General features: G+C 40.9%; 1 protein-coding gene across 3 annotated transcripts; it reads left to right on the forward strand.

The window, feature by feature from the left end:
- Positions 1-25,805, forward strand: wry (delta and Notch-like EGF repeat containing weary). 3 transcript variants are annotated; one of them, XM_001356899.4, is made up of 12 exons: positions 1-207; positions 7,828-10,092; positions 13,659-13,807; positions 17,250-17,413; positions 18,028-18,300; positions 18,403-18,499; positions 18,702-18,829; positions 19,723-19,865; positions 20,711-20,833; positions 21,962-22,073; positions 22,226-22,407; positions 23,204-25,805. In XM_001356899.4, exons 2-12 carry the CDS (start codon positions 7,993-7,995, stop codon positions 23,651-23,653), a joined length of 3,921 nt encoding a protein of 1,306 aa, XP_001356935.3. In that variant the 5' UTR covers positions 1-207; positions 7,828-7,992; the 3' UTR covers positions 23,654-25,805. The 3 variants fall into 3 exon arrangements, with proteins under 3 accessions (XP_001356935.3, XP_015036311.2, XP_033235522.1); XM_015180825.2 differs by having other exon boundaries at positions 21,971-22,073; XM_033379631.1 differs by lacking the exons at positions 1-207; positions 7,828-10,092 and adding an exon at positions 12,690-12,776.
- Positions 25,806-25,964: the final 159 nt, after the last annotated feature.

The following is a 25,964-nucleotide window of genomic DNA, read 5'->3' on the forward strand; positions in this document are numbered from 1 at the left end:
CTGTCCGCAGCCATGTGCTCATATAGGATTGGTCCAGTAGCGGAGCAACTTTGAAGCGTTACGGTTGGTCGCGAGTCTGAAACCGGAGCCAGAGGCAATCTCTAGCCATCGCAACGCATTCACAGCTCTCTTTCCTTCTGTGAGGCGCGTCGCGGCGGAGTCTAGGACTTCCCCAAAACTGTTTACATTGTTTGGAAACTAATTAAAGTGAGTTTACGGTTGACTTACTGAATCATCATGATTCTGCTAAAGAGTTTTGGCTTAGTTATACTCGTCCTTACGCCAAATTTAATTGGCCAAGTGCGAACAAATTTCGAGAAAATACAAGTGTGTGCATGGAAATTAGTTTTAAAAGTGTTTGACTAAAATTAAATTGAACAAAGTTGTGGAAGGATAGCAACATTTTGTAGTTTAATTGAAAAGAAGCAAGCAACAATATTTTGACTAACTTTTCCCTATGAATAAACCATCAAATAAATATTCAAATCAAATATTCAACGACCACTTCATCCAATTAAATATTTCATTGAAGTGTGGAAATTCAATTTCCATCATAACAAAATGATTTGGAAAAAATATATGCATCAAATAGACTATACCAATTTTTGTTACTTTTGGCCATTTTTATTGCCAGTTTATCGAGTATTTAGGGCAGTTTAAAAGAAAAAATAAAATCAAATATTTATCATAAATGGGCCTCATAAAAGCATATGATTCTTTGGAAGGATATTTAAATATATCACAATTTAAAATTAGTGAAAGAATATGCATAAGATGGAAGAATTTTAAAGTGTGTAAATGATTTAAAAATAAATAATCTTGTATAAAGACTAAATTCTTATATATTCAGAAGAGATTAGACTAAACTTCGTAATTTTTCTTAGACTGAAACGGCATTACACTTTTATTCAATCCATTACCTTAGGAATGAGTAGTCTTCAAATCCAAGTTTAGCGTATCCAAACTTAAAAATGACCATCCCTTAGAACTTTATAACCAGAAAGATTCGCCCAGGGCTACATCGACCCTACCTTTGGGAGTCTTACCACCTACAATTTTGCCCACCCCAAAAGATAATTACCCCCACCAAATGCTATAAAAAATTCTTTGCTTTGCAATGCAAACACAGTAAAATTCATGAAAAATAAACAAAATACCGACAAAGTGAAATTAACAAAACAAAAATAAACAGAAAAACAGTGCCGAAAAAGTGCAAACAAGGAGCCAAGCCAAGGCCACCACTGTACTAAAAGGTGAACCCAAACAAATAATTTGAAATTAAATCAGTGGTGAAAACTAACAGAGGAAGAGCCATCTCGAGGGGGAGTTCGCTTCGGGAGTTTGTACGTGATTTCGCTTTTGAAAACTACATTGAAGCCGCTATAGCCATACCATCCGCTGCCCGTATACTCTTCTCTGTATTACCCACTCTATCAGGCTTTCAGCACTTGAACTTTACTTAACTTCTTGTTCTTGTTCTGGTTCTGATTCTGGTGTTGCTTTGGCCACTTCATCTGCCACCTCTTCGGTCTAAGCCAGCGCCGCAAGTGCCGCACAAGAGCTTCGATTTTCCTATCTGATGGTATGGGCATTGCATGTATGCGTGAGTGGGTGGGTTTCTGTGTGCGTGAGTATCTATGTTTGTGTTTATCTGTGTGAGACTTGGAGGATGTTGTCACCCCCACGAAGAGGTAGAGGTGGTGGTAGAGGCAGCGGTGGCCTTAAGCGCTTCACTTTACATGCAAAAACTAGAAGATTGTAGAGATTAAGCCCACAGCCCCACGACCTCCAGCCTCTAGCCTCCTTATGGAACTCTCTCACTCTTCTTCCCTCTCTTACTCTCTCTATCTCTCTCTCTTTCTCTCTATGGAACAGCTTCCTCCTCTTTCACTCTGTGATTTGTATGCGTATGCCGCCATCAACATGGCCCCAGCTAATGTTGGCTTTGCCCTTAGGGTGGTGCCTGTTCTGCGGCTGTAGGTGCTAAAGTTGACTCCACACAACCGCCATAACCTCCATACGTTTTTCACTAGAAACACAGCTAGGCGGCATCGCTCTCTGCCTCTCATTCGCTCACTCTCTAGCTGTCCCTGTCTTTGAGCGCAAGTCTGTGCGTTTTTGTTGGCGTGTTTGTGGCATAAAAATAAAGATAAATGCGAGTTCTTTACAACGCAGCGTTGAACACTTTGAGCCCAATCTTTCCTGGTTCTAGCCACCTTCTTACCCCCTTTTAACCCTGCACTGTGGCTTGGATGGGATTTTTCTGCTGCCGATAGAAGCTAGACAAGGTTGAGGTTGGAAAAAAGGAAATGGGCAAATACTACATTTGAGATTCTTTTGATTTCAGTGTACTTTTAAAGAATTTTATTTGTTTACGAAAGCTAGAAAGATCGTCTATTTTGACTTCTTTTATTTCATGGAAAAGTTTTGTTGAAGCAAAACTATGGTAGACCAATGTTAAATAGAAAAATAAGTTTATATAAACAAAAATAAAGTTGAAGGATTTGTTTGTGCCTTGCTCAGAGATGTTTCTATTCTTGTAACGTATAAATTTCCTTAAAATACTAACATTCTTGCCATTCTCTTGGCAAAATAAACTCCTCGGAACATCTCCAACTTCACTCAACAGGCCAATGAGGCAGTACTTCAATTAGAGCCACTTGTTCGCACCCTCTCCAACCACTGTGCAAGGACACACCTTGTTTTGAACACTGTTCTACAGGGCAGGGTGCTGGGTTCGGGGTTCTTGCTGTGGTTGTGGCGCCCATCAAAAAAACGTCACCGGGGCCTGCCAGACACAGCATCAGCCCCAAAAAAACTCGGGATGGAGTTTGTCTAGGACAGGAATGGGAGTGGAGCAGCGTCGCTCTACTCGTACTACTCTCCTGCGGTTACGAGTTTTAGATTTCTTCTTCCTCCTTTTTCTCTGTGAATGTGTCTGCGTGTGTGCATGTTACCCCAAAAATGCGACCAACAAAAAAAACACATTTCTAAATATGTCTACAAATAAAAAAAAAAAATAATGGAAGAGAGGGTAGGAGATTGGATCTCGGTGCGCGGGAGTCGAAGTTTTAGATACCCTTGAAGGTAGAAGTTATCCCTCCTTTATGTTATTCTATCATATCTTTTTTCCATTCTAATTGGCTCTGATTCTGTTTTGCAGAAACAAAGAACAAACTTTATAGGACCGTAAATACTTCAATCTCTATGTGGCCAACCCCTCTTTAGAATCGTGACATGACCCCCATGATAGGGTATTAAAAAAACATAAAAAGGGAAGATGGAAAGTTGCTTTGCATAGAGCGCAAAAATGTTTTGCTCTATGTTTATCTGCAGCGGCCCATCTCCACCATTTCTGCCGCTTCTCCACCAGCCTCTCCGTTTTTGTTGATATTAGCGCTTGTTTATGGCCGACACTGTAGCTGTATCTGTATGTGTATGTGTGTGCCACGCTTCGTCGCATTTTAAATTAAGCTCCATTTTATTTCTATTTACATTTTGCTCTTTCGTTTTTCTCTTCTTTCCTTTTGCGACGGCTCTGGTGCTGCTGGCTGGCTGGTGCTGCAACTGTTTGCGAAGCTGAAGAAGGGGAAAAGTTTTTACCAGACGGCGGGGAGGGAGCACCGCCCTCTTAGGTGCTCAGCATTTTTTATTTGTTTTTCATTTTCACTTTTATTATTCCAACATTTCTACAATATTTTTGTTGTTGTTTATATTCGGGGCGGCGCGGCGCCAAGTGAAATGTTTGATTTATTTTTTATTTGCCATTGAACGTGTTTATTTATGTGTTTTCTCTTTGGTTTTGGCTGCTGCTTTTACTCTCCTTCTTTCTCCATACACCGGGAAAAATAAGAAATAAAAGGATATTTCAATTGTTCAAAAACTTGGCAAGTTTAAAACAACCACTTCAACACTTAAGTGTTGATCTATTACCATCTCTAGGAATGAATACAATTTACTTATCAATAATCTTCAGTTGATTTGGATCTCCAATTTTTTAAAGTGTAGTACTTATTCTTCTCATGATACCTTTCCCTTTTTCCACATTTCTTATTTTTCTTTTGGCTAATCTTTTTATGCTTCTATTTATTTCGTTCTCTCCAACCATTTTATGTGCCATTCTCATATGTCTGCTATTGTAAGCTGCATTAAATTGGAAAATGTTTAAGTGTTTTATTTACACTTTCATTTTTTTGTGGAGTAAGATTTGTTTCATTTTGGGAATTAGCTTTGTGAGCATGATTTATGACGCGGAACAAGTGTGGAGTAGAGGCACCAAGGCTGTTTGATGATGTTGATCTGCTTCGAGATTACAGAAATGAGTTTTGTTTTGTATCTATTTGAATACAAGATTTTAGAGAGATGCGTAAAGTGGCTTTTAGGAGGAGCTTAACTTTTGATGTATTGTAAAATATTGTATATTTTTAAATATATTTCAAGAAACCGCATTAATGTTAATATTTTCAATGAAATAAGTAAATGACGAATATCTAGCCTCATATTTATAGTATCCTTTCAGAGAACCCCTGTAATATCTGATCATCCAATCTCCTTTTCCGCACTTCCCCATGCACTTGAAAGCAATTTTTGTTTCTCTTTTGGAGAAGACTTAATTAAATGAAACGAAAGGCTGAGCAGCCACTTCTAATTGAAGCATTCTCCAAAGAAGCCGAGCCCAAAAAAAAAAAAGGAAAAAGAAATTATTTGAATCGCATCGTCTGGCGTCTGGCCACAAAAAAGGGCAATTGCAGGGCATAAATTCATTTCTCTTTTTTTTCTGCCAGAAAGAAAATATGAAAATTCCTCCAGTTATCCTTCTTATGTTTTTCTCTGTATGTGTCTGTGTGGTGCCTTTGCTCAACCACAAAACAAAAAATGATGAAAAAACCACAGAGAAGAGGTCAGAGAGAGAGAGAGAGAAAGGAGAGGGAGATTCAGTTATCGGGGACTTACCACAGACTTGACTTTACCGCGACTTTAAAAATATGAGGGAGCCCCAGTGGAAACCAAACTCTAAGCGGATTTTGATTTGTTTTTGCCAACCAGCCAGCCCCCGCAAACAAAAGGAAAATGTGCTTAAGTTGTTTGTTCCCTGATGCTCTTAACTTTTCCCCAGTTGAAGGTTCCCGCCACTCCTCTCCTCAGTTGAGAATTTCAGATCCTCCTGTACTTCTTCTCCAAGGACCCCTGCTCCTCCTTCTCCTCCACCTTTACAGGATTGAGTTTGAAAAGTTGAATTGACATCAATCAGAGTCAGAGTGCTTGGATGTTACTTTGCCGCACCTGACAGACCGCAGAGCATAAATATACTTTTCAATATGCGCCCCGACCGCAGCGTCAAATTGGATGAGTTTTAATTAATTTCGTCATTACAATAATTAATTGAATGCCTGCTGAGAGAGAGGCTCAAGGACATGGCATGGGGGAGGCTGGAGGAGGGTGGTGGGTGCGCTGCAAGGGCAGGCAAACGCACAGGCTGCGCAGGTGCAACAAATTGCAATATATTTTACAGCTACTTAGTCGAGCATTGCACATGCACTGCAGGAGCCAACTTTCCGAGTCACATGTGTGCGCAAGTATATGTTGTATCTTTGTGGTCTATTGTGTGAGTGTGTGTGAACACAACTAGAGTTTGATTTATTGCCAGCCTCAAAGGCTCATAAATAAATGAAATGAAACCCAAAATGGTCTCAAATTAGTTTGAAGTCCTTGGGGGCGATGAGAAATTGAAAGCGAACAATTGAAATATATGTATGTTTGGAAATTTCGGTAAAATATCAATTTGCAAAAGTTCAATTAAATAATTTCTGAATAATTTTCGAAATGTTCCTAAAATATAAGTTTTAAATATTTTAAATTTAGTTTTCCCATAAATTTACCAGAATGGAGTTAAATCTTTGCCAAAATCGTTGAACAAAAAACTAAACCAAGTACTTTTAAAAATTTACAATAAATAAATAGCTGTAAGTTTTAAATATTTTGTTTAAATTCAAATTAAATGTTCCAAAGTCCATTCCCACAAGCACTTTTATCCACACAGCAACTAAGTACAGCCTAATAAGCAATTTTTCAACCCAATTCAGTTAAACCTTTTTCCAAACTCAAAGAGAATATCTTAAATGTGAAATCTTACTCGGAGGAAACCATTTCAGAAGGCCAGAGAGCCAGAGCAGCGCCAGAGCCAGTGCAAACTTCTTTAATCTTGGAAAATGTGCCTATAAATAGCTCAGAAAGCTGTGCTCCAAGCCTTGTGTTTGCCTTGCAGGCCGGATTATGGCTTTGGCTGATAAATCTGTCGCTCATAAAGTACCACAAGGAACGGCTGTGGCACTAGATTCAACATTCATGCCCCTCCATACACTCACCATAGACATGGGTCCAATTCATGAGCCGACGCTGCGTCTCCGACAAACTACTGGAGATAAGAGAGAATATACGGACAGAATCCCATGAATGGATGTCTTGCTCGAGTGACGCCAGCAGAGTTGTCGTCCAGTGAAGAGTCCACGTCCAGTGTCCGTTCCCAGCCCAATCCAGCTCAATGGGTGTCCCGTCCAGCTTTCACTGTGTGCAATCAACTGTAAGTTGTCATCTGCCATAAGCAGAGAGTCCCCACAAGTCTCTGGGAGCTGCTGGTTAAACGCGGTTGGCCGCAAATCAATTTGGTCTTCAACTAAATTCCCAACAGAATTTAACATTCAGTTAGCCGTGTGGACTCTGTGTCAAAATGCCTTGTCAATTATATAATTTGATTCAAATTTTTATTAGCCATCACAATACAATTGCTTGTTAGTCTTCTCTAATTTGGCGGCAAGGCAAAAAATGGAACAAATGTTCTCTCTTCAAAGGACTCACTGCCAATAACCCAATTATTTGTATTGATTTTCCCTGTCTGCTGCTTGGAAGATGAATTCCTAATCATTTTGACGACCTCTATCATCGGTTCTGTCGAAACAAATTTTATTATGGATAAACACATCGCTTGCTCTTTGTTTCAAAATTTAATAGAATGGATTTAAATAGTTACAATTACAATTTATGCTCTCTTAAGCTAAGAACATCACTTAAAATATTTTATTCCTCTGTTATTTATGTAATTCTAAATTAATGCTTGACCCATATAACCCATATAATAGACCATATTATTTGATTGGCCAACAAAAAGCATTTAACTGCCGCTTCCAAAACATTTTCTGCTCGTTAAAAGCTCAAATATCTCTTGGTGAGGGCCACAAATGTGTTGCATACTTTTTGCCGTTCATTGAGCGTGAAAGTCTTTCATTTTTTTTGTATTTTTAACCCCCACCCCACTGAAAAAAAAAACACCCCGAATTCCCTGAACGAGTGCATTTAACAGGTTATTGTTGGAAAATTCACAAATATTTGTGGAATTTCTGAACATTTTCGGGGTGGTGCGAGGCAAAGTATGCTGGAAATATTTTTAGTCCCGCATTTGAGGACAAAATTTGTATGGATTCTAATTAATATGTTTCCACCATAGCCATATTCAATATTCCCCTCCACATAAATTATCATTTCTATTTGCTTTTGGGCCGCTGGCAAATTTTAATATCTGATTCCCATGCAAATGTCCGGCCCAGACAAACACACTTTGTAAAGTGAAACCCAAACCATCAAAATATATCGAATAAATGTATATAAATGCAAATATATTTGCGATAAAAGCCAAACCAGCCAGAAAGTCAGCCAATCTATATGCGGGCAAGGCAGACATTTTTTCAGTCAATTGATGGTTGTCAGGATGGAAAAAACAGTAAACCCCTACGAAAATAAATTGTACTAATAAAATATATTTTCTATTTACAGATTTTCAGGCGCCATGTGCCAAAGCAAACAAAAATAACAAAGTGTATGCGGAAATATATATTGGAAAATCGCTGGGAAAAATCAAAATAAAAATTCCTTCCTCTTTTTGGGAGAACGAGAAAAATCAACGGCCGAAGGCCAAAAAGGAAATTTTAACCAAACAAAATGCTGAAAATCTGCATTTTTACATTGGTAATTGCGGCAGCTGCCGCAGCAGCAGTAACAACAACAACAACAACAGCAACAACAACAGCGGCAACCACTACAACAACAGCTGCGACAACACCAACAAAATCGGAAGCTCCAGAAACAGCAAAGCAGACCATAAAAAATGACTTGGGTGGAAGTGACGCCCCTCTGGGAGCAGGCGAAGGCAACCGAACGTTGTTGAACATTTTCAAGGATGTGCCAGAGCAGCGAGAGACGGCCACGGTGGGTGGTTCAACCTCAACGGCCACGCCCACCACAACAGCCACCACCAGCACTACAACAACAGAGGCAACAACCACCACAAGAACGACAAAAACTGCACCAACAACACCAACACCAACATCAACTACGGAAAATGAGGTAGCCTCGGGTGGCAGCATGCTAATGACAACAGCATTGCCCCGGGCGGATTTAGGTGAGATGAGCGGGATAAAGGATGCAGTGCATCGCATCAAATTAAGCGTGATTCCATCATCATCCACAACGGAACAGGCAGAGGTAGCACTAGAAATGAAAGAACAGTCAAAAGTCGCACCAGAAGAGATGAAGGTAGCAACAATAGAACTTAAGGAACAGCCAGCAGCACCTATAGAAGAGGCTCCCGAGGGAGATGAAGACATCCCAACCGAGTCGCCACTGCAAATACAAATGCAGGCAGCTGCCTCCTACCAAGTGGCCGAAACTCTGGCGGATCTGAATGAGGAAGAACGTGCCCGCTACGATGCCATGTTAGCCCACCAGCCCACAGCCAGTAAACTGAATATTGTTGATCTATATCCCCTGAAAATCGAAGACTTTCAACCGATTATTCAAAACGATAATGAGGAACTCTTAAGGCAGCGTACGATCTTTACACAACCCGAGAATAATGAAGAGTACAGACAGAATCTGATGCCCAATGAGGTTGACATGGTAATTAACAGAGACGAAGAGCTAGTTCAGGAGAAACTAAGAGTCAATCAGGCCATTGGTGATACAACAACCACACCTATTTCCAGTCAAGGAACCACAGCAGATTTCACAGGCAAACTTCTGGCCGATCAAGATGATCTTATCACCGAAATTGAAAGCAAATTTCAACTACAAGAGACGACAACTACAACTACAACCACAACCACAACAGCACCGAAGGCAACCACAACCACAGTACGACCCCCGTCTCTACTTAAACCTGGCGACTCTTTCATCGATCGTCGAGTGAAGAAAAGCTTTGAGTTTCCCATGCAGCATCGCGCCAGCGACGTAATGGCCATGCCCCACATAGACTTTGCCAACACAAAGTTCCAAACGGATTCGCTAGACTCCTCCGTCGATGGCAAGGCGGCGGTGGGCTCAGCTATGCACATGGCCTCGCATCCGGAGTTCTCCACCACAAAGTTCTACAACAGCAAGGAGCTGTACAACGAAATGCTGCTGCATAATAAGCGCAAGTTAATGAAGGAAACCAAGTCAACAACTACTATGGGCGCCTCGGGAGCGGCTGAGAGTCCGGTTGTAAAGTCAGTGGAGGACACAACTCAGTTGCCGTTGAGCGTGACTCTGGTCGCAGACGGACAAACTTTTTCCCCAACAACAACAGCAGCAGCACCAGCAACACCAACAATATCTCCAGCCACAACTCCAGCCACAGCAGAAGCAGCAGCAGCTGACTCAACAACAAAAACAACATCTGCAGTGGGAAACTCTGGGAAATATCAGAAACAGCTTAAGCGTGCCAAATTATTGCTCAAGGCTCTGACACCGCCCAAGCCTGACAAGCTGGCAGTTGTCTCGTCACCCGTGAAAGTCGCCACAGAACCGTCACCATCTCCATCTCCATCATCGACTACCATGGCGACGACTCCTGGGCCAATGATGGCCATGGCCAGGACGCGTCCACGGCCACAGCGACCAGTTAATCCCGCTAAGGCGGCCTCAAAGCCAATTGCTAGGCCGCGCATTTTAAGTCGCCTCCAGGAGAAAATCAATTCCCTCGAATGCGAGATACAGAATGTGCCGCAGGACTCGCATTTGTGGCGTGGCAATGAAACCCACGAGCTGTTGCTGCCCATTGTGGTAAGTAGGCGGTGGCTTTAAGGCTTTGTCTTTGGCGCCTTCTCTGTTAACAAAAACAATTGAAGCCTGATTAAGTTCTTATCATTAGCAGCACAAAGCACACACGCGCAAAGTACAAAAAAAGGATGAATGGAAAGGGGAGAGCTTAAGTATTCACAGAAGGGCAACACGCCGTATGCGTGTTATTTGTGTAAGCGGGTTAACCAATTAGGGACTGACTACATTTATATAATATGCACGCTGACGGCTAATTAGTAAGGAGAAAGCTTAGTTTTGGCAGGAATTAGCCCCAAGGAAATTAGAGAGATCCTAATTAACCTGACAAAGTTCCAAGAAGTAAAGAAACTATCGATGGGGCACTCTAGAGGGTACTCTACAAACCCATGTTCAACTTTCCCCCATTAACAAACAACATTTGAGCACACTCAACTCAATAATTCGATATCCAATTTCCCTACATCCCTTCGTAGCACCACCCCTCCCTGCGCAAAAACAACATTCGGAATACTTGTCAAATTTGTTTGCTCGGCTAATTGAAAACCTTTTAAGAGTTGATACAATTTTCAAACCGAAAGAAAATCACTGACGGAGCAGGGCGGGGCGGGTACATAAATAACTAACAAACACATTTGCAGTTAACATCGACAGCAAACAGTTGAATGGACAAGAAAAGGACATCTACAAGACAGGGAGAGAAAGGATTCACCGAACTGAACCCGAGCCGAGCTTAATCCCCCCAGATAAGTTGGCCAACAAAAGGAAATTATTGATCGCCATTTTATTTGGCCATTTCCGTGAGCATGTGTGAGTGCTGGGAAAGAGGTTCACGGGGCAAGTTGACCGGAAATATGGCAGCCCTGTGCACAGGTTCCTATGCAAAAAGGGACAAATCTCTGACGTGTAGACAGTGCGGTTCGAAACCATGGTTTTCTTAATTTTTGGAGTGAATATAAGGAAAACAATATGATTACTTTCCAAAATGATTCCCTCCTTTTACCCAAGTGATTATGGGATTCGGAATAGTTCCAAAGAAGTCAGTCCTTCCTATAGATCCTTTCTATCAATCATTTCAACCCCAACCTGATAGGGTTCTGAAAAGCATTGTAGGTATTGCTTATCAATTTTATCTTTCCCTTTGTGTTGTGGAACGCCTTCCACATCTCTTACAATTTTGTTACACACTGTACTTGTATCCTAGAAAAGGGTTTACAATTTCTTTATTAAATTGCATTTGTTGTAAAATCAGGAATAAACTAGAAAAGGGACTGATTCCAGCCTTGGGACCCAGTTGGCCAGTTCTCGTGTGTTGCTTGGAGTCGGCTTTCTATTCTGTATATATATATAACCATTTCATGTCTGGTTATATTGACGTAAATCAAGCCATTTGTCTGGCCAAATCACAGCTGCTGCCCCTTTTGGCCAAATATTTAAATTAATATTGGGAAATGTTCACCCTCTTCATTGGCAGGAGTTATGTGAGAGCCAGATGCGTCTTTGACTAACTGACTAAGAGACTGAAAGACAACTGACTGACGCCGAAGACGGACTTCTCCGAATGTGTAATTAACAGCAGTTTTTGGGCTGTCTATTCAAACAGTTGCTGTGTGTGCTTCCAGCTGAAATGGCATTCGAATTTTCTGTCCATTTAGTAGGCCCTTCTTTTGGTAGGTTTAACGTCTTTTGTTAATAAGAAAAATGGACCAAACCGAATGGCAAAGAAAAAGAAATTGATTTTGTGTTTACTTTTTCGTCAGCAAATGGTAAATGGAAGGTCGTCCATGAATTTAATTAAGGAGCAGCATTATGTAAACTTAGCCCCAAAGTGAAAAAGGAAAATACATATACATTAGGCATTGGCATAATGTGTACCTTGCATAAAATTAATGCTGACTTTCTTTCCGCTTTCACTGTGAAGAGCTTCCTTCTTTCCCGGGGCCCCGTCCGAAGTCCCAGGGCGTAGGTCCTTTCCCAGCGCTCCGTCCCTCTGGAGGTAGAAAAAAAGTAAACAATTTAAGAAAACAATTTTTGCATAAAAGGTGGAAACATTTCATCCAGGTTTTCCATTTCTTTTTTTTGGGGAGGGGGGGCTCAGTGAAAACATTTCCCAACTGAATTTGTTTATTCTTCTGTTTGTTGTCTTGGGACTTTTTTGATGGAAGTCTCTGCTTCTCTACTTTACCCTCTACCTTTCTCTTCCATTTTTCTACTTTTTGAGACATTTAAGCTTCCTTGAATTAGTTTTTTTTGTCTTATGTTAATGGGTAGCTAAGTGCCTGAGTGCATTTGTCTAGGAGAGTTTTTCAAGACTTTCTAAGTGATTGGAAATCGAATGAAATTTGGTCGAAGAGATATTTGACGTTAAATTAATCATGAGTTGACTATTTAACGGGGGCTATAGAATCTTTGAGATTACATTACACTGCCATCTACTGGTTTTCTGTATTGAATCCCTAACGTCCATAAAACTGCTTTTAAATGAATAACCCAAAACTAAATAAAGGCCCAAAAAAATAGGCTAACATATATATGTATGTACAACAATAAAAATGGAAATTTATGTCATTACCTTTTGTGGTCTCTATAAAAAAAAAACACTCTACACAAAGCTACGCATGAAATTCTATGTGACCCAAAAACTTGGGCATTTCCCAATTGGAAAAAAATCCCTGTTGTATCCCGTATATGTATGTAAATATGCAAGTTTTTGGTTGATTTTGCTGTTGTTGTTGGAAGGCTGACCGCCATATATACAATGTGGAGTTTTATGTGCGTTGAGACAGGCCATTAAAATGCCATAAATTTGAGCTCTGACAAATCCGCAACCGAAAAAGCCATACATGTACTACGTATACAAATGCTGTATAAAAAGCGAGATCCAAAACTAAACCGCTTCAAATTGCGCAAAAATATGCTAAAATGGCGGGAGAGGTTGGAAATGGAGACCATAAAAAGGGAACCCGACAGTGACCACAAAGTCGAATTCTGGTCCTGGCTTACACATTTTGCTCGTATTTTGATTGTGACGTGTGTGTGTGCTGGGGGTGCCCGTAGCAGACAGCTTATGGCTGTGGCTTAACCCAAATTAATAAAAATTTGGCAACATCAAGTGGATCTACGCATATGTTATAAACTTTGCTAATAACCACCTTCGAAACGGGACCCCAGGCGGACCCATGAAATGAACCTTTTGGCTGGGAAGTTTATTAGGTTCGGATACGGGCCTTGGCTCTGGTTACTACTTATGCAAATTTGTTTCTACCACAAAACTGAACTCCCAAAAAAGGGATCAGACCCTAGACCCTACAACCCAGACCCCAGACTGCTAGACATCGAGACAATGTTATAAAAGTGAAATTAGAAAACTTGTTTAATAATTCAGTTGGTTTCATTTGCCATTTCCATCGTTGCCATTTTGTTCGGCTGTCAAACCGCAGCCGTTGGCAGTCGGTCTGCCAAACCGACTGTCGGCGAAGAAACCTTTTAGTCCCATTTTACATTATGTGGCAATGAATTGAATAAGCAATTTTCTCCATCCCAAATTCCATCTTCTCTTCTCTCATCATCAGACAACGGAGCACTGTAGACCGGACGAGCACTGCATACCAAATGTCCTCACCTGGCGGGGCGAGTCGGAGATCCAGTCCGGCGATATTCTAATTGTGGAAATCAATGATGCCATGCTGAATCCATCCCACCAGCCAAACAATACCAGCAGGTAAGCCTCTTAATCGAACTGAAATTATTATGAAATTTAAATCAGATTTGATGGGGGAGAGATTAATTGAAGGGAATTTTTCAAATGAGATCTTTAGACTATAAACCTTTGAAAATGTAAAAAATTTTCAAAGCTTATACGGTTATTTTATAAATATAGAACCTCGTAGTGCGAAACATATTTTGCAAACGTCATAAACCATCGGAGCTTATTGGCCCAACTTTGACAGATAAAAACCTCCCCTCACCAACAAACTCTAAACCCTAAACAAATATTTTTCCAAATCAAACATTGTAAATCAGAGATTTTAGTAGCTACAATCAGAAAAGCTACATATATGTATATAAGCCAAAAAAATATGAATACAGAAATAAAATCAACTAAAATTCTTGAACAAAAATGTGTTTAAAACGTGTGACACTAAAAGAATTCAATGCAATAGTATAATATTTGCTCAAAATAAACATATTTAATAGAGAAAAAAACATAAATATTTTTTATTAGGATAAATTTAGCAAAAGCTAAAGATTTTGCAAAATATATAAGCTAACGCAAAGGCTTTAATATCCTGCAACCCTTGTCAAATAAAAATATCTTTTACTGCAAGGAGATACTTTCTCCTCACACATCGTTTATTTCATTTACTTTCTATAGACTACAATTTATTTTTGTTCATCACTTCAACTTCATTGTTTGTGTTTTTTTTATTCTCTGATTTTCTCAATTTAATGAAGCACTTGATGCTCGACGCGTGAAACAAAAGATATCACTTTACTTTAGATATAAGATTCAATTACATAGTCCACACACAGACAGAAGTATACTTTTTTCAACGCTTTCATGTCAACTGCACTTGTTGAAAATGGTGTCTGCTGACTTGCAGACACAAAGCAGGAGTAAAGTTAACCAAAAGCTGATGGCTGATGGCTGAGAGTGATGTGTGTTGTTAAGCAGAGTAACTGACTGACTGGCTGGCTACTGGCCACCAAGACACACTGTCATTATGGGCTATCATCAGATGTAGCACCAGCAGCAGCATCAGCATCTGCAGCATCATCATCATCCTCCTCATGTAATAGCCGACCCTTTCTTTTTGCTGAGCTCTGACAGGAGCCCAAAGCCCCTCACGTGAGAACTGAGCAAGATTGGTAATACAGCAACCGAAACTTTCTCCCACCTGTCGTCCTGTTTACGCACATAGTTTTTACGTTTTGGGGAGCTGGGTTGGCCGGAAGGTGCCTTTTTCTGGCGTTGGGGGCGTTGGTTTTTTTCTTATTGGGTTTTTTTATTTTCAGTTAAGCGCTTTAATGCGCGTTGAAACGTGTTTGTTCGGGAGCTTATTATATAATAACATCCATTAAGGACCTTTATTGATTTTTCTTCGGCACGTCTGCCCCCGTCCATAGGGAGGAGGCGGTAGAGTCCTGCAATAGTTGCCTGGTCGTGCTGGTGTCTAAGTTGGACCAGACACGTTCCGCCATTATCATGCCCTTTTTACAGTTTATTAAATTGTTTTTTTTTTCTCCACCTTCTCCTTCTCTTCAGTCTCCTTCTAACTCGACTTCCCATGCTCTTTCTCCGTATCTTTTCTCTGTTTGGTTCATTGCTACCAGCAATTTTTTATTTCGTTTCTGTTTATTTTATAATGCTCGACAAAAGTCCCCCCTACAAACTGCGCATATAAATGCGCTGCCAGACTCTTCGTGCCCACTCCTTTTAGCCTAGTTGTTGACCATTAGTCATTTTGGCCAGGACCTCGACATAGACACACACACACAAAGTAACACACAGCTAGCTGACCCTTTTTGCCATGGCAATTATCACGTTTCTCTGGGTTTTGGTATCACATTTTTTGCGCTGCTCTCTCTCCCTTTTTTGCTCTTTTTAATTTAGCTTTGGTCGCGCACTGGCTCTTATCTTATCTCTTGATAGATGTGGCAGCAAACGCCACTCCCCCACCCAAACAGCAGGCTCCATCAAAAAGTTTTACCAAAAAGAAAAGAAAACGAGGGGGAAAAAGGAAAAAATTAAAATTCATTTGTCGATCTCCGGGCAAACATCAAACGCGACCGCGTTAGAAAATGTTCTCTCCCTCTCTAACTTAGCCTGAGGACCGTGGAACTCGAAATTCCCGGCATAAGTTTTCGGTTCCTGTATGACCCGGAGGGGGTGCTGGAAGGATGTGGCACAGAGTTTTGCCGCTGGCTAACAGGACCGCAAACAATCGAGTTAGTGGAGGAGTGAAAGTGAAGCGAAGTTCAGGTCGTGCACAAAAAAGCATAGCATACAATTGAGCGCGCGCGCCAACAGAGAGAGAGAAGAAAACTTCCCGCCAACTATGAAAATGAGATGTCAAAAAAGTTTTCATTATCGATTTAATATGTTTCTCTGTCTGTCTGCATTTCGAAGAGTGTGTGGGTGTGTGTGTAGAAAAGTTAACAAACGCAATAGCAACAAATAATAATGCCAGGAGGACCCAAGGCAAAGCAAGTGGGTAGCAAATAGATTGAAAACTTTCTTCGGGGTTCGTTTTCCCAGTTCTCTAACAAGTTTTCTTTTCCCCCCCGCCACGAGTACGTGTTTGTTGAAAAATTGCAAGCTTGGGTACTATACTATATGAGGTGTCTGTCTCGTTCAGGGTCTGAGTCGGAGTCGGAGCCTGGCTTCTGTGTAGGAATGCGGTATAAAGTTTGGCAACAAGGAGTTCTTTAAATGCCAGAATGCCAGTACAAGTTGGTTAGCCTCTGTACAGCTTCTTAATGCAGCCAAAATTGAGGGCAATGCCTTAAAGAAGTTTGTTGCATAGTTTTGTAGGCTGAGGTTGGGGAAATAATTTAGACGAATTAAAAAACAATATAAATAGAGAATTTATACATCTCATAGCACAACCCAAATGCCCCTAAATAATACTGCTGGATGCAGGGAGATGGGAGCTTTCATAATATAAATTATTTCAGGCATCTGTTAAGCAGCTTTGTTTTGGGAGGCAATAAACTATTGTACATCTGGCATTTCCATACCACGCCCAAAAGCCTCAATGAACCTTCTCAGCAGGAGCAGCCTCCAACCCCACAAAAGCCTCAACATAAACCCTTTCCCGAGCCGCCATCCCAGCGCTCAACTAATTTCATTTCCGCTTTTGTGCTATTTAATTTCCGCTAGGACAGGGCAGGCAAGAGAGCTACTGCTTATAAATAAATTTCAATTAATTAAGCACACACATACAGAGAACCCAGAGAGCATAGAACCTAAAACGAACTGAGCCACGAAGAAGTGTTTGGTCATATTTATAACTTAAACAAGAAAACAGCAGCCCAGCATTTAACTTGCTTCCTATCTATACCGGTCGCTCTCTTTCTCTTTCTTTCTGGGTTACTTTAACTACTGCTCTGCTCCAACGCGCTATGCTGCTGCTACTGCCACAATGAATGTCAACATCCAGCGCGGTACATGCCACACAGGTCTATCAGGTAACACGCTCCGGCCACGAGCATTGCGATGTAACCGAAGGCGTCCTCTTGGATATTACACCGTTGGTGGTCGATGGCAGGAAACTGGTTACGTTGTATGATAAGGATCTCACCGAGGGAGTTAACTTGCTAATTGGTGAGTAGACCCACGTACTCTTACTATCCCCGGGTACACATGACTTTGTGGTAAAGTTTCATAAATAAAATAAAATATTGATGAAACGGAGCCATTATTACATTTTACCCTTACTTTTTTAATGAATGATTTTTCGAATTCAATTTAGTTACCTTTCTGACTTCTTCAGAATTAGGATCATTTTACGAAATCGTCTTATCCCAACCCTTCTCAGTTGATCCTTTTTAACAGAATCTCTCTTGTTGAAGCCCTGAAGTCTACTAAGTTTCTTCTTAATATGTCCTCTGTTCAATCTCCTTCGACTAAAGAGTATTCCATCTTCATCTAGTGCAATCTATATCAGCATCTCCCTCTCACAGGTTGACGCCTTTGGGGAGCAATTTTTTTCCTTTCTTGCTTGTCCTGTTTGTTGTTCCTGTAAGGCCTATACCGCAGCCTGCGGCTATTAAATATTTGTTTTCAGCAGCTACCAAGCCACCGCCCCTCGTGCTCCCAGTGTTCATGTAGCTTTAATTAATTTGAAACCCCATTTTTTCACACTTCCCTCTGATCCCAAACCGTACCGTATCCGTACCGTACCTCTTACCATTCCGTTGTGTTCTTTTCCGTTTTAGTGGTGTCCGAGCTGTGGGGAGCGCAGTGTGTTCGCCTGAAGGTGACCACGAAAACCGACAATTGTGGCGAGAATGCCGATTGTTCGGGCAAGGGAGTATGCTACTCGAACGCCGGCATGGAGGAGTACGAGTGTCAGTGTTGCAGCGGTTTTGCGGGCCCGCACTGCGAAGAGATCGATGCGTGTAACCCCAGTCCGTGTACCAACAATGGCATCTGTGTTGACCTGTCGCAGGGTCATGAGGGCAATTCCTACCAGTGCCTGTGTCCATACGGTAGGTCATTAATCTCTCTCTATCTCTTTCTGCTAATTAGCAGAGTTATGGGATTTCGCTACTAATATGCCTTTGGTGTTTTTTTTTTGTCCCTTCTGTTAGGATATGCGGGCAAGAACTGTCAATACGAGTCGGATCCCTGCAATCCCGCCGAGTGCATGAATGGCGGCAGCTGTGTTGGTAACTCGACGCATTTTCGGTGAGTCCAAGGCAAACAGAAACACAGAGACCCGGCACAGCCATAGACGGAGCTTTCATTCAATTATCCTGGCCATTGTTTTTGCGGTTCTGTCTGGCCCTCTCCGTCACTGTCTGTATTTGCACATAAATGTTGACTTTTGTCGCATGTTCAGAAATTTCTGTGCCAGTATAACCTTTATCCCTTCCCTTCCTTTATGCAGCTGCGATTGTACGCCCGGCTTCACAGGACCTCTGTGCCAGCACAGCCTGAACGAGTGCGAGTCGTCGCCCTGTGTGCACGGCATCTGTGTGGATCAGGAGGATGGCTTCCGCTGCTTCTGTCAGCCAGGTGAGTGAACAATTCGCCAAATAAACGCAAATTGCCTTCATTCTTTTGTTGATTCGGTCGCAAAATCGCTCCCATAATGCCAATATTTTGCAAGTTATCATCGTGAAAATTCACATACACATCATTGTTGGCATTGCTGGTTCTATAATAAATTGAGTTATGGTTGGAAATTCCAATGGATCATTGTGATGGGTTGAGTAAAACGATGACTAGCTTTAAACAGTTGGTAAATGAAACCATTGTGAAAGACAGCCGAAAGGAATCCTATCCCGAGAATTTTACAGGTATATATTACTTTATTAGGCTTCGCACAATAGTTTTAGGCATTATTAATTCCGATCAATGTAGGTCTGAAGAAATATGTGGAATCAAAAGTTTTATTGACAAATATTTAAATGTATGAAAATTTGCATTACATTTCCAGTCAAATTATTTTATCCAGGTATAAAATTATATAGGTATTAATCATTTTCCTTAGCTAATAGGATTGCTTATTATTTCAACTGAATTACATTTCTTTAAGACAATCAATTTTCGCTTTAGAAATCGAATTGAACTCAGATGCAAATCAAAAATCTACATCGAAGCTCATAAATTATTTCATTGGCACAAACACAATTTACATAAATCGCACTCAATCACAATGAAAGTAAATTTATAAAAAAAAAAATCCAAATACAAAGGCAATTCCGGAAAGTCTGGTGGAAGAAGCCATACCGGTCGAGACATCGTCTCCGTCGGAGACTTCCTTCCCCTCTGGGGGCCGCGCAGAGCCAGTCAGTGCTAAAACATTTCTCATTGAAATTTCCATTTCATTTATTTTCCACATTTACGTTACGTATACCCCACAACCTCTTTTTCATCCACTCTTTTCCCCTGTGTGTGTCTCGCAGGATTCGCCGGGGAGCTGTGCAACTTCGAGTATAATGAATGCGAATCGAATCCGTGTCAGAATGGCGGCGAATGCATCGATCACATTGGCAGCTACGAGTGTCACTGCACGAAGGGCTACACCGGCAACCGTTGCCAAATAAAGGTGAGTGAACAATAGAAAATATAATGGTTCTTTTTATTAAATCGAAGCAGGGAATACCCTATACATAGGGGAGGGTACTATCTACAAATATTTCAAAAAACCGGTGAAATGGAGTCTCGTTTCACAATTGTTGAGTATTTATGTTACTGCTCTCATCTCTAACCTTTAATGAACGCAAAGTGTATAAAATGGTGTCTTTAAATGATTGTAATAATCTGCAGAAAAGAGTCCAATAGAGTTCAATTTATTGAACAATTTCACATGTATTTGATAGACAAAATTTTGATCTTTCACGGTCTTGCCTACTCCTTTTTTTTTTAGAAAAACTAAATTTTTGTATATTATGAAGAACATTTCTAAGAATGAAACCATTTTAAAGTCGTCTTTTTTTGTCAAAGCCCTTCCCAGGAGTCCCCATTAACTGATTTTTATTCCCCGAGATAATCAATATTTTAGAATGATAACAAATCTGCCGACAATTCCCCGATGTACCAGTTGAGCGACCTCTGCAGGGGCCTGTCGTTGTCGGAGCATCTTTGAATGGATATTAATTTAATTTGCTCAAGCCCGAGACGCGGCTCACTCTCTCTGTCTGTGTGTCTGCCTGTCTGTACCATACGTGTATTTCGTATGTATGTATATGCATAGGCAATGAGGCTGGATTGCCTTGGTGTGGGTACGCGTTCGCGTGCATGTGTGCGAATGTACGTATACTGGGGAAAATACATTTTTGAATACGTAATGAACTTTCTGCGAAGCTTTCATTTCTATTCCAACATTTTTTTTTCGCCTTCTCTGAGTCCTGCTCAATATGCTTTGATTTGTGCTATTTTTTTGTTTTTCAGGTTGATTTCTGCGCCAACAAGCCATGCCCCGAAGGACATCGCTGCATGGATCATGGAAATGATTTCAGCTGCGAATGCCCAGGAGGTCGCAACGGACCGGATTGTAATCAAATGCCACGAACGGTAAGTCATGATTTATGCAGTCCCTGGGAATGGGTTGGGTCTGGGTCTGAGCTTGGGCTTCGTATCGGGGTTTGGGCATCCTCTTCCCGGTTGTCTATCTGTGTCCTGTCTGTATCTGTGTCTGTGCTGCTGCTGCAGCCATGTGCATGGAAAAAGGCCAGCAAATAGCCACAAATTGTTGGCTTGCTTGCTATCCCTCCTATATGTGTGTATGTGTGCGTGGGTTTTGACCAGCTGCAGCTGCAACGTAATTGTTGCCAATTTCGTTAGCCAACTGCTGTAAAATTTCATATACATTTTTGTAGTAGTGTTTCCCCAATTTTCATTGCTCTTCCTGCGGTTTGTTGTGTGCATTTTTAAACTGATTTACGGCTTTGGCTTGTTTGCGTTTGGCTACTCTCCATTTGATATTGTGTTACCCCTAACAAAATGAATAGTTTGTGTTTGTGTTTGTTTGAGTTCTCCCAAGAAGATTTTTAATTGAAATTGATATTTTATTTAGTTTTGGGCAAGTTTTGGGATACCCCAAGCCCATTCTTACATCAAAGTTGAGTACATCCTCCAGCCAGCCGAAGGACGCCCGACCATCACTTGGTTCATAAATTAAGTTAACTTTGTTAAGGGCACAGGCCTGGCCTGGCCTGGCCTGGTACTCTCCACAGAAAACTGACAAGGCCAACAATGGTGGAACTACCAGTAAGTGGAGCGGGCTGGGGAGGGGAAGAAAAGAATTTAATAAACGCTCAATGGACTTGATAATTTGTGGTGCTAAAATAAAACTTAACAAAATGTACATAAATTAAGCGTCAAGGCGCCATAATTAAAGCTTTGTGAAAATGATGGACACTCTGACTAACCGCGAGACTCCTGGGGGAAGGGATCAGGCCCAGAAAACACTGTCATTAAGGGGGCGGTGTCGGCAGCGGGAGTGGGAGTGGGTCTAGAAATTGTGGCTTCCAGTCGGGGGCTCCAGCAAAATTAATTACATTTTCCATGCCAGGCACACACTCAGGAGAGGTGGAGGAGAACAACCTCCTGGTAATTGTTAGTGGGGCTGGGGGTTGCGGTTGGACAGGCAGCTGCTCGTTTATAAGACAGGATCCTAACCATTGCGATGATAATTCTCAGTACTTCCAGCAATGCCAAGTGAATCCCTGCACCCATGGCGGCACTTGTTGGTCCAGCGGCGAAAGTTTCTACTGCGCCTGTCGTCCTGGCTACACCGGAACCATGTGCGAAGGTAAGTCGGCGGTGGCCGTGGCCGAAAAGTCATTAACTTGATTAAGGCCATCCCATCACAAAATATGTTTCCCCCTGGTGGCTACTATCTAACTTTTTTTTTATCCTGTTCACTGTTTCCCCGTTTCTGGCTTTCCTTTTTCCGCTTTCCAGATGAGTTTGTGGTCGAGACTGTCGTTAGCTCCAGTGAATTTATTGTCGACGATGCGAACGCTAGAAATTTTAATGACAAAACTTTCGGTTCATCGGTTGTGCTTAAGAGTCCCATTGAATTGCATAATGCATATTTTGCGGCCGGAGTTCTGGCAGCCGCCATTTTCATCGTTGCCGTTGTGGTAAGTTTCAACACTCCAAAAAACACACACCCAAGCACACACGGACGCACGGAATCGGTAGAGTGTTCTGGAGGGATGGGTGTAGTACGGCCGTACAAGGTCCCGTCCCCGTGACCAACAGGGGAAATTGTACTTTGCGGTTATGCAAAGTGCGCGAAATGGCATTGCATATTCATTTCGATGTCGGCAGCTACATGGAAAAGCCACGGAAACTGCTCGGTCGAGTCGCAGGGCTTTAACCCGAAAGTTCTCAATCCCGAATCGAGTCGAGCTTAAAGCAGATGCAAATTTATGCACTTGTATGCCCTGGATGGGACTCGCACACTCAATGTGTGTGTTACTTCAACTGGAGGCGACTCTATGCCAATTTATAGTAACCCAAAGGAGGTTGCCTTCCATTTTAAAATGGGTTTCGACCCAGTGAAATGGATACCTATCGAGCGAGAATCCTTGTAATTCTGCTTCAAATTAAGTTATTCCCTTCCGAGGTTCAGGCGGCCCTTAAAGACAGAAATTGATGGCTGAAAATGGATGAAAAGATTTGCTTTCGGGAACTTCATCTTCAGGGCATTTTGGCTTGAGGCATATTCTTTTTCTTACTTTTAAGATATTACGTGCCTTTCTTGAATTTGTTAAAGCAATCGTAAAATCAGCATAATTTTAAGAGCTTTTCATTTTAAAAAAGATGAAATATACCTTCAACTTAATTTTCCATCTTAAACCATTACCAATTCCATATTTCAATCGTCTATAACCATTTACTAAGACCCGAAAACCCTTTCCATTCGCATTTCAGGTCACCATTTGTCACTGCAAGGTCAATCAGACGTATCGGAAATTCTCCACACGTTCCACCTCGTTTATACCCATTTTGGGCTTCAGTCGGCGACCCAAAATGCAGGGCAAGCTCAATAAACATTGGCTGAGTGGCAAGGGTCCAAATGGCCCCGGCCAGCCCGGCACCAGCAGCAGTAGTGGCGGTGGGGGTGCAGCAGGACCTTCCAGCGGAGGAGCGCAGCGGGGATCTCTGACTGGAGCGACGACGCACTCAATGCGCCATTTGCCCAGCCATCCACAGACACAGACCTCGCTGGGCAGTGGTGCCACTGGCGGCAGCAACAACTGTGGTGCTGCTGGAGGTGGACAGCTGCAAGAGCGACCTTTCCAGCGGCACCTGGCCATGAACCTCGAGAACGACATGTACTACACCGTCGAGAACTCGCAGCACTCGCCGTTGATTCAGTGAGAATTGGATGCGAACGGTGGATGGTTAGTAAAATTTACGCCACGCACTGATCAGAGCCACACGGATTGAGTGGTTATTTGCGGGTGGGGCTCGCCGGGGGAGGAGTGTGTAATTAACTTTGATGCTACTCGTTGAATATTCCAAATATTGAACAGTATTCGATAATAATAAACTAAATTAAACTTATGTAAACGATGCCAAAAGTGAACTAAACGAAACGAAACGAAGCGGAGCGGAGGTGGTGGCATAATTGACTTTATGATTATGATTCCAAACTAATGCAAACACAAATATCTATGATTAATACGTGTATCTCTCTGGCATAAATAGGCTTAGCAAACTTGTTAATCAAGGTTTATTTTGGCCAAGCGCACACAGGCCCAAAACACACACACAGACACAACTTTACAGACTCTAAAATGATAATATAATATTTGATTATGAAACAAAAACCCCGTAGGGGAAATGGCGGAGGCCGAGGTGGAGACTGGGGTTTCTGCAGATAATCTTGAGTTATGTAAATGTTTAATATCCCCGCATTAATCCTGCACCATTTGTGCTGCCATCTGCATTAGCCTATTATATAAATTTTGCACATTTATTTGCGAACCCCAGACATGTTTCAACTTCAATTTACTCGTGTGTCGAGCTCTCCTCATGTGGAATAATTTTATGGCAGTCCTTTGGGCTAGTAGTGGAGAGACACAGGATATGGAATGCTCTTAGCTAATTGTTGTCATGAAAATTCTAGGAAAATTTGCAATGCAAATTCATATTTAGGAATGGACTTATGCGGCAAATGGACACACTCAAGGGAACAACAATTTTTTTGGCTCAAAGGGAAAAACTCTGGGGAGAAAATTGAAGGAATTGAAGATTTTTGTTTTGGAAAATAACCTAGTTTTTTTACAGTCCATAATAGAGGAAGAACCTTTTGTGAAACTGGAACTGTTCGAAATTGGCTTATTTTCCAAAAGGTGCACTAATTATATTCTAAAATAATTATCACAAAAGTTGAAAGGCACTAATACAAAACAGCAATGGCAAATATATAATTTTATGGCATCTGCAAAGCCATTTTGGCTCTATGTTCCACCGCATTTTCATTTTGAAATGTTTTCAATTAGTTAAATAATAATCAAAACGAAAACAAAAGCCGCATTATGGACATTCCATTGAGAACCGCATTGGAAGTGATGCTCCAAACGATAATAATAAAAGTGCTGCAGAAATCAATTTCCTCTTGAATGTGTTCGAAATATTGAAATTATATCAACTAATTTTAGGAAATGCTGTTTAGTTTAGTTTTAATTAATTTTGCCATGCCAATAAATTGAGTTTAGCGATGGCGACAGCACGGATAGTGGGTACAGAGGGGCAGGAAGTGCAGCGATAGGTGAGTGTTATAAATTGAATTTAGTCGGGGCAGATATCAGAGATTATTGCTGGCTAACTGAATTTGGTTTTTGGGTATTTGCATTTGCATTTGCATTGGCATATGAATTAGCACTCAAATGTTGTTAGTGAAAATTAATTAGCATAAATTAAAAATGTTTGCCACAAAAGTTAATATGTTTTTTGTGCATAAATAATATACGTTTCGAAGTCATTTCCATAAATGATTGTGTGTCTATGGGTTGGGTGTGCATCTACTTAGCATATGGATATTAATGCTAATAAATTGGCAAAGAGAATGGCACAAAGTTGCACTCAATAATTGATAAAAATCAAACAGACAAGAAAAAATACAAGCAAAAAAATAGAATGAATATTTATCCAAATAAGTGAAATAAATTTAAATGGAATATCCAATGCGAGCCACTCATATTTGTGCAATTTTTGGAATGCGCTATGGAAAATGAGTTTGTAATTAAAATGCTATATTAAGTAATTAATGACGATAAAATGAGGCAAAACCAAACGAAATAATGAAAAAAAAAACAAACAAAAAATGAAATACAAATACAATACAATTAATTAAAAGCCTTAGCCTAAGGAGACAGACACTCACAGAAGCAAAAAGATATGAAAATTATATAAATATAATTGCTACAATTTTTAAAGAGAAAAATTATGGCAAAACACTTGGCGTTTTGGGGCAATTACAATTTAATTTTTAAGCAAATCAGCAAAATAAACGTGGAAAATCCAGCTAAACGGCTTTAATTGGGGGAAGCATTGAATTCATTCAATATTTTCTGTCGCTAACAACATTTTTTTATTTCATATAGACATATACATTTATATAACATTAACACACACGAGTAAAACTAGACAATAGTTTTGGTTTTTTTTTAATTTTAAAATTGGA

Source organism: Drosophila pseudoobscura, chromosome 4 (genome assembly GCF_009870125.1).
Source record: "Drosophila pseudoobscura strain MV-25-SWS-2005 chromosome 4, UCI_Dpse_MV25, whole genome shotgun sequence".
NCBI lineage: Eukaryota > Metazoa > Arthropoda > Insecta > Diptera > Drosophilidae > Drosophila > Drosophila pseudoobscura.